The sequence below is a fragment of the Arachis stenosperma genome, chromosome 8 (genome assembly GCF_014773155.1).
Source record: "Arachis stenosperma cultivar V10309 chromosome 8, arast.V10309.gnm1.PFL2, whole genome shotgun sequence".
Taxonomy (NCBI): Eukaryota; Viridiplantae; Streptophyta; class Magnoliopsida; order Fabales; family Fabaceae; genus Arachis; species Arachis stenosperma.
This window is the reverse complement of record NC_080384.1, coordinates 47,395,874-47,405,256: the sequence shown is the minus strand read 5'-3', so window position 1 is coordinate 47,405,256 and position 9,383 is coordinate 47,395,874. Positions and strand designations below refer to the sequence as shown.

At 33.6% G+C, this 9,383-nt stretch overlaps 1 protein-coding gene across 1 annotated transcript; it reads left to right on the top strand.

Annotated features, from left to right (window-relative positions):
* Positions 1–1,491: 1,491 nt before the first annotated feature.
* LOC130943334 (protein arginine N-methyltransferase 1.5) lies at positions 1,492–9,383 on the top strand. Its single transcript, XM_057871175.1, has 23 exons — positions 1,492–1,840; positions 2,738–2,855; positions 3,193–3,302; positions 3,731–3,820; positions 3,938–4,003; positions 4,184–4,263; positions 4,369–4,444; positions 4,543–4,629; positions 4,791–4,866; positions 5,233–5,324; positions 5,411–5,446; positions 5,572–5,640; positions 5,866–5,934; positions 6,035–6,088; positions 6,211–6,285; positions 6,952–7,044; positions 7,120–7,223; positions 7,740–7,788; positions 7,873–7,959; positions 8,076–8,181; positions 8,377–8,464; positions 8,758–8,851; positions 8,949–9,383. The coding sequence occupies exons 1-23, from the start codon at positions 1,703–1,705 to the stop codon at positions 9,030–9,032; spliced, it is 1,941 nt and encodes a 646-aa protein (XP_057727158.1). The 5' UTR covers positions 1,492–1,702; the 3' UTR covers positions 9,033–9,383.

Genomic DNA, 9,383 nt, shown 5'->3' with positions numbered 1-9,383 from the left:
CCTTTTTAAATACTAATTATATACTAATCATTTTGTCAAATCATTTCAGAGAAGCACATAGAACAAACACATGATAAACCGAGCATTAACATAAAATTCAACCAAATAAATAAATTTTAGGAAGAATACCTTCAAATTATATGAGCGGAAGCACATGAGGCTGATTAATTTGGTTATGGAAGTGGTGGGTGTGTTGTCCTGGGTTATAGGATAAGGAGGAGCTAGACCAATATGTGGGACAGCTTTTTTGGTCAGAGTTGTTGATGAGAAATCAGATCTAACGATTTTCTCTTTCAGCTTTTTATGAGTAAATCGGAGGGTCCGTTTTGCATAGAGAGGAGACAAGGAAATTAGATCCTGCGACTTATACATGCGGATAGTTTATTTTTATAATCCTTAAAGGTAATCGCATGGTCCGTTTTGTTTGTTAAGGAAAACTTGGTCCGCATGGTTACTACAAGTTCCTTGGTCTGATTTGCTTATGGCAAGTCCTGGGTCCGATTTGTTTGTGAACTGACACCATATGCATGTAAAGCTCTCCTTTCCTCTATAACACTGTCCAGCACCAACAACCCCTCCATAACTAAATTTCCGAGCACATGATGAATACTAACAAATTATATTTATGGCAAAAATTTATGTGTTATGTGTAAAAATTTTTATATTATAGATAAATTTTTTTGTACTATGTGTAAAATTTTTGTGCTATATTGATAAATTTTTTGTTATATGCGAAATATTTATGTGTTATGTGCTATGTCAATAAATTTTTGTATTTTTCAACAAAAAATTATGTGTTAAAAAAATACGAAAAAAGAAAAAGTGATAACAGGTGTATATATTTTTTTGTTGGACTTGTGTTAATTTTGTTGAATTTGACTATAAAAACATTCTAGCATCACCAATAAATAAGTTAAATCACAAAAAATGTATTCGAATAATTTTGTTACTGACAAAAATGCACTCGAATTTCGTTATCGAAAAAATATCCTCAAATAATTTTAAAAGGCAACAAAAATACCCAATATTAAATATGTATTCTTAAAAAATACTTTAGATATTGAATTTTGATGCTTTTTTTACAAACATAATTAAAAAAAATGAGATATTTTTATCTCTAAAAGTTGGTAATTTTTCACTAAATATATATTTTTTGTGATTTTTTTATCAATAACTAATAATATTTTTTAAAAAATAAGAAAAATATTGAGATCAATTTTTTATCTAGTTTTTGTGTGTATTTTTTAAATTATTATCTAAACATTTTTATAAAATTTTGAATCAAATGCATAAGCAATTTATCAAATATAAAAATAATTTTTTAATATTTTTTTGAATATTTAAATTATTTAAAAATATTTTTATCGATAAAAAAAATAAAATACATTTTTTTCCGTGACAAAAGTATTCTAAATGTACTTTTGATAGTTGTCCTTATATCAGAAAATACCAAAAGGAAAAGTTCATTAGCCCATAGGAGTGAAGCCCAAAGCCCTAACCAGGAATCAGAACCCTAATGGGCATTGGCATTGGTGGTGGTGCTTCGCTCATTTTCAGCTTCCTACAAAAACCCTACCAAAACCCCTTCTTCCTTGACTCAACAATGATTCTTCCTTCATAGCTCTTCCTTCATTCTTCTTAAACAGCTATTCTCATACACACATTTCTCTCTCTGAAACCAAGCAACGGTAGCTCAGCGAAAATGCCTCTCGGAGAAAGGCAAGGTGACAAGAGCGAGTCACGCTATTGTGGCGTCGAAACGGACTTCAACGATGACATGCCTCACGTCCTCGCTTTCAATCTCTCGTCCGGTGGCTTCGATTTCGTTATTGCCCCTCTGGTTCGTCTCCTAACTAACTAACCAACTGTAACTAACTCCAACTAACTTAGTTTTAGGGTGCATTTTTTAATTGGTTAGGTTTTTATGGTGGCCAATTAGCCACTCACACTGTGCAACTTTTAGTTGCGCGCATTTTCTGTGTGTGATTGGTCAGTAAGCTCACCTATAGTGAAATCTTGTTCCGTGGGGCCTTTTACGATGAAACATTGCTTGTTCTATTGGAAGCTTCTGGAGTTTCATTGAATGGGTCTCTTGAGCTACATTTTACCAATACAATTTTATAAACGCGAAGAAATGGTTGGCGTGGTTGAAAAATTTGTTGCCAAACTTAGTTGATTAAGAATCTTAGCTGATATTGTAATGGAAAGCTGATTAAGAAATGGTTTCATGAAACTATGTTCAGTTCACTGATTTCCTAGTTATATGAGTTACTCGAAGAAAACGATTAGTGTCTTAAGCTTTTCGAAGACTAGTAGTGGACTTGCATTGTGTTGGATGTGTTTCCTACGGTAGCCAATTAGCCAGTTATATAGCGGCTTGATGCTGCCATTTCATATGTGACTGGTCAGTATGCTTACCAAAAGAAACTTTGTCTAATGGTTTATTTTGGAAGCCGTTTCAACTTGGTTTCGCTTGAAGAGCTTGTTAGACTACATTAGAGAGACATAATTTTTAAATATGTAATAAAGCTCCCTGATGAAATCGTTTCCTTCCATTGAAGCTTCATTTGTTTGTTTTTATCTGCTAAATTGATATTTATCTTGCAAATGACAAATGGAGTCTGTAAAGTCTAATTTTTAATTGATGGATTTTTATTATATAATTTGTGTTCTGGTGCTGACACATCTAGTTTCTTAGTGTGCTTTGGACTTATATGATTTTAATGGTGCACTTCAGATGGATCCTGCTTATCGGCCAAGTTTAGTTCAAAAGGGTAGTGCAGGGTCTGGTGTTCCACCATTTGCTGGGTCAGACCTGGTCATGAGTCCATCCCAGTGGAGCAGTCATGTTGTTGGTATGAGTTCTATTTATTTTTACAGGCATTCCTTATCCTTACAAGTGGTTTGGAAAGCTGTTTGAATTGGTCTGTGGTGTTTAAAATCTGATTGGATTATGGCTTATTTTTCTTTTTAATTTTTAGACTGGTACAACTCACACTTATTAATATTTTATGATATAATTTTTAGTAATGTTTGTTACAATTAATAGTTTTTTGTGTGTGTTATTTTCAATTAAATATTATTTTATGCATAGTAAATAAGCTATTTATATATTTATTTTGGTAATGAAGCTTCTAAACTGTTGGATTCACGACTCATGAAGCTTCTCAATATGTAATTGCAAATTTTCAGGAAAAATTAGCTCGTGGATAGATTTGGATTCAGAAGATGAAACCATTAGGATGGATTCTGAGACCACTCTTAAGCAAGAAATAGCTTGGGCCTCTCATCTCTCTTTACAAGTATGCTTTGGTACATCCGTATTGCAAGAAATTTGAAATTTGTGTGTAATTGTGTTCCTTGATGTTGAATCAATTCAAAACTTATTATTATGCTTGAATTATTAAAATTAAATATTCATTTCTCTTTTCAACATATTTATTGGACACTGGATTTAGTATACTATAAATCAGACTGTCCAGTTATTTATTATATATTTTTATTTAGACATTATGGTGAAGTACCCTATACAGGGACTATTAACTTTGGCACTTCTCCTGGTGTGCTTAAAATAACAAAGAAGTTACCTTGTATGTGTAGCAGGGGATTCTGTCTGATTTTAATTTTAGTTTTGAAGTTATCTGCATCTCATGATGTTTTGTCACACTTAGGCTTCTAGTTGCCAACAAAATGATTTATTATTTATTATTATTTTTTTAATGTTGTGCAGGCTTGCTTACTTCCAGCCCCAAAGGGAACATCTTGTGGCAATTATGCTAGGTGTGTAAATCAAATTTTACAGGGCCTAAGCAATATGCAGGTGCTATTCTAAGTTCAAGCTCTATGTCCAAATCCAATTCATTAGCCTTACTCTTCTTTATGTTAATTTTTTACCATTCTCACATTTTTTTCAGTTTCTTTCTTTATTGTAATACAGTTGTGGCTTAGGATTCCGTTGGTGAAGCCTGACGATGACTCTGCCGATGGAAAGAATGATACTTTGGTGAGTAATATGATAAAATGATGCTGTGAAGGTCTCATGTTCATCAATGTGTGGCTGGGTTGAAGTCATATATTGTACCATGTACTCCTTTTGTTTCAATGTGCATATAAGCTTTACGTAGTGATGATATTTATTATGACAAATTTAATTTTAGGATCCGATAATCTTGATTTTCTTTAGGTTGACTCCTGGGAGACCTGGAATTCATTTCGACTATTATGTGAGCATCATAGTCTATTGTCAGTTGCACTGGATATTCTGTGAGTATTGTAGACTGCATTCCTTTGATTCATTATATTTCTTACTTTAGAATTGCATTTATGCATTATTTATATGCTGAATGTATGATTGTTCTTGTTCATCAGAGGTACTCTGCCTTCAGCAAATTCACTGGGACGTTGGTTTGGGGAGTCTGTTAGAGCTGCTATAATAAATACCGAGGTAGGGACATTTTCTGGCTTTTAACGGATCATTCAAGCATCAAGTTTGGTTTTCCTCATTCTTGTCTAAATGCATAATGGATTTACCTGTTTTTCCAGGCCTTTTTAACTAATGCCCGTGGTTATCCCTGTCTCTCAAAACGCCATCAGAGATTAGTTACTGGTTTTTTTAACCATTCTATACAGGTAAACCATTCAAATTTGAATATTGGTTTTTGATAAATATGAATTAACTGGAAATTAAGTCTTAGAACCTGTATTGCTGCTCAGTTGATCACATGTTCACAATTTCGTAAATTTGAATATTAGTTTCCTTTTAAATATACCGACTTTGTACATCTGTGTAGATCATCATATCTGGAAAATCAGTTCACCCACAAGCAAATGTAGCTGCAGATGCTTCTCAGAATCATTCTGATGAAGGTAAATTCGTTTATTTTTTATGCACATGCTATTTTTCAAGATATAATTTCATTTTACTTTTCCTGTAAATAAAATGTGTAGATGTTTAACTACGTATTGTTTCTGAGCAGCTTTTCTCTCGTTCTTTTAATTAACTTTTCCAACGGTTAGTTTAGCAGTTAGGCTTCAAGAGCTATCATTTATATATGTTGTACTCTTACATCCCTTGTCTTCCTGTTTCTGTGTGTGCTTCTAATGCTTGTATGTATATAAAGGAAAAGTTGTAATCTTGTGCTGCGCTGTTTTCACAAATTTTGCATCCTGGTTTTTGGCCTGAAGTTTACTTTTGAGTTTTATACTCATTTTTTTTGTGGGGTTGAACTACAGGTTTGCAAAGACATGCCTTGCGGCCATATCTAGATTATGTTGGATATCTGTACCAAAAGATGGACCCCCTGCCTGAGCAAGAACGTTTTGAGGTATCTACTTTTACATGTTTTGAAGGGATAGGCATTGCATTATGTGCTATTATCTTTTGCTTGACCCTCTCAGCATCTTATGCCAGCTTGGTTACAGGGATTTTTTACAGTCACCATTGCAAGTAAGTATTATTCATGCTATTTCTTGCTACTCAATTATTTTACTAAGTTTCTTATTATTGCTGCAACGTTCCTCCGCACCTTCTCTGATAATGGATTTAATTTTTTTTAACCAATTGTTTTGCAGCCTCTGATGGATAATTTAGAGGCTCAGACCTATGAGACTTTTGAGAAAGACGCAATGAAATACATCCAGGTATGGAAATGGAAAATGGTTTCAACTTAGTGCATCCATTCAAATATATTTTTCCTGCAATGTTCCTGGTTGGATCACGATATTGGGCTTTTTCCCAAACATTGAAGGCTTTACTATAATGTGGCATTGTGTTCAAGATCTGAATCTTTAGTGTGTGACGCATAGCTGCAGCTAGGTTTGTTTTTTAGGGGCATAGTTGTATTCTGACCGTTACCTTTTTTACAGTATCAAAGAGCTGTATCTAAAGCTTTGCTGGACAGGGTTCCTGATGAAGAGGCGTTTACAAAAACTACAGTAAGATTTAGTTCAATGTTTTATTCATGACGATGTCTTTATTTTCAATTGCTATCTCTCGGCCATTAGAAACATGAAGTTGTTTTGCTGCTGTGACTAGGTATTGATGGTTGTTGGCGCAGGGCGAGGGCCTCTTGTCCGTGCATCATTACAGGTGTAATTTTGTACCCTAATTGATTTATGTTCGGTTCGCTATTCACTACATTTGGTTTTTGTTAAATGCAAATGTGGGTGTATTTCTTGTTCTTTCAATTGATTCTTTGCATTCTTGTGTAGGCTGCTGAGGAAACTGGGCGGAAGCTAAAAGTTTTTGCTGTCGAAAAGAATCCAAATGCAGTTGTCACTCTCCATGTTAGTTTTTTGATCTTACATATTTATCCTTGCACAGTTTTAGGCCATTATGATGCTATTTGTATATTACAAGAAGTATCAAAATTTTTAAATACATTGGTTTATCTGAATTTTGATGGCAGTATTGCCACTACGATGTGATGTTACATGCATCATGTTAATTTTGTATTTTGTATGCAGTTAACAATTTTTACATTCTTTAATCTTGTGCTAAAAGTTTCTTTGTGGTGGACTTTGTTTTGTTCTATATATATGATGAGTTTTGTTCATGTGCCTTTGCCGTTTAGTTAAAATGTTTGGTTAGGGTTTGATCACTGTTCTCCTTGAAATGGCCTCTTTTGGCTGATAGATCGTAACATGTTATAACACTCAACAACAGCAGTAACTGCTAATCCCTTTACTACACTATTACTAACATGTTTAAATTGCTTTTGACAATAGAATATCTTGTTCTCGTATCTTCTATTTTATTTTTTAACTTTTTGAAGTTCCCGTCTTCTTTTTCAGTGCTCAAATGCATAGACTTCCTTTTTCTGCTCCTTGTATTTTCCATTTTTATGAAAAGAAAAGAAAGAATATTGCATAATGTTCCAATCTCTACTACTGTCTTGCGAATGTTACAGTTTTCTTACTATTATCTCAGACATGACACATTTGTTGGAACAGGCGTTAGTTAAGTTAGAGGGCTGGGAGGATTCTGTTACCATAGTTTCAAGTGACATGCGCCACTGGAATGCCCCTGAAAAAGCAGATATATTGGTAAATTTCTTTGCTCACTTTGTCATTTCCTTTTGTTTGCAATCTAGTCCCTGACTGCTTTTTTGCTGAATCTAGGTTAGCGAATTGCTAGGTTCTTTTGGTGACAATGAACTCTCACCTGAGTGCCTTGATGGAGCTCAGCGCTTTCTGAAGGAAGATGGCATATCAATACCATCTTCGTAAGTAAATTCCTTCATATGTTTAGTTTAGACATATCTGTTCCATTTTTCTTTTGGGGTTATTTAATTTTGAAGTGAAGTATTCTTTGTTCCCAGCGGCTAGTGTGTATGAGCTAAAGATGCTGCATATTAATTGGTTGGTCTTTTGCTGGTCACATAGTTTAAGAATTCTTTATCTATCTTGCACAGTGGTTCCTCTGACAGTTGCTTTCTTGTCTAACAATGACCGTTGCAGCACCCTTGGATTTTTCTTGGAACATTTCACCACCATGAATTTATTTAGCTTTACAAATTTGCAACAAATTTTCTTCATCTCATTCTCATCAACATTAGGTAGACAGCATTGAGGACTTAAATTGTTAGTTGACAATATCCACCGAGATTCACTTGTGTGAATTGATTAACGAAATTGAGTGCTTCCAGTGAGTCATTAATGGTTGAGAATTTTTTGTATTTTAAACTTATTTATTTATTATTATTTTTTAACCAATCATTGTTAACTGCTACTGCCTTCAGGTACACAAGTTTCCTACAACCAGTGACAGCCTCAAAGTTACATAATGATGTATGCATACTTTTGCTAAAAGAAATTATTCATATCTTCATATAGATTTTGTATGTTGAGTTTATGTTTGTGGTTGTATTTCAGATTAAGGCACATAAAGACCTTGTACATTTTGAGACTGCTTATGTTGTGAAAATACACAATGTAGCAAGACTGGCACCAACTCAACCAGTGAGTATCTTTTCTCGCAGTTAGTTTATCAATTTATTTATTAATAATTGCCTGTCTCATGAATTTATCATTAATAAGTTCTACTCATTTTGTTGATTTTGATTTAATCTGTGCAGGTTTTTACCTTCACTCATCCCAAACACTCTGATAAAGAAAGCAATCAGCGCTATAAAAAGCTGCAGTTTGTGATACCTAATGACACTGGGTCAGCAATGGTACATGGTATGTGGTGTGTATTCATTATCAGAGTGAATAAGTTTTGTAGTAAATCATTTATCCAGATTTGATTTTTCTTTCAAAATATTTACTAAACTTGTGAGTCTTTCCTATTTCAAATTTTGTAAATAAAAGAATAGTAATGACATCGGTGTTCACCAACAATTATGGACACTAATATTTTGTTCATCTTCATGATAGGATTTGCTGGATATTTTGATGCTACTCTTTACAAGGATGTGCATCTTGGAATTGAACCTTCAACGGCAACTCCAAACATGTTCAGTTGGTATTGATGTTTACTTCCTGTGTATTCTATTTTTCAAACAAGTTTGGAGTAGCTTTAAAGGAAAGTTTATGCGGTGTATTTTTATTCTGTATTCAGAATTTTATGGAGAAAAAAGAGAAAGCATGAGGTGAAAACAAAACAAGATCTTATTGTTTTTACTGTTTATCACAAAATACTGAAAATAAAAATAGAAATGAAAACACAAACCAAACACATCCTAAGAATGTGAAAAATCTTTTCCTTTTGTTTAAGCCAATTTCTCATGTTCGGGTCTTGTTTGATTTTATACACAGGTTTGCAATATTTTTCCCACTAAGGACCCCTATTTGTTTGAGTCCGGGTTCAAACCTTGATGTACATTTTTGGCGTTGTTGTGGTCCAACGAAGGTGGATTCTTTATTATTTTCAGTTTTCACCCTAATATCTCCATTTCCATTTCTTTTTTGTATTATTCTGACCTTGATGCCTTTATTGAATGTGACAGGTTTGGTACGAGTGGAGTGTTACATCCCCAACTAGTTCTCCAATTCACAACACTAATGGACGCTCATATTGGGTTGGCCTTTAGGGGCTTTAACCTAACCTGAATATATACATGCTTTTGTAGGTGATTTGATATTTCAAGATCTTAACTTCAATCTCAATACAAACTGTTTTTCATTGGATCTTAGTGGATCTGTCCATTTTCATACATATTAGGAAATTGTGTTGTACAAACAGATATCGAGTTTACCGAAAAAAATATAGAGATTATTCTCCTTAATGCATGCATCAGATGTAATCAGTTTATAGCATTCATATAATAGCCACATGTTCTTTTCTGTGGGGTGTTTAGGACTGATAAAATCTGCAAAGAGAAATCGTAGTCTATAAAAAACAATGAGAAATGTCATAGGAGATTTATCGTTTTTAGTTATTA

What these genes read in the sequence shown, in the direction of transcription:
- LOC130943334 (XM_057871175.1), top strand. Translation starts at nt 1,703, where the DNA reads ATGCCTCTCGGAGAAAGGCAAGGTGACAAGAGCGAGTCACGCTATTGT. An exon ending in TCAGAATCATTCTGATGAAG is followed by an intron (nt 4,867 to 5,232) that starts GTAAATTCGTTT and finishes GTTGAACTACAG; the next exon opens with GTTTGCAAAGACATGCCTTG. An exon ending in ACGCAATGAAATACATCCAG is followed by an intron (nt 5,641 to 5,865) that starts GTATGGAAATGG and finishes CCTTTTTTACAG; the next exon opens with TATCAAAGAGCTGTATCTAA.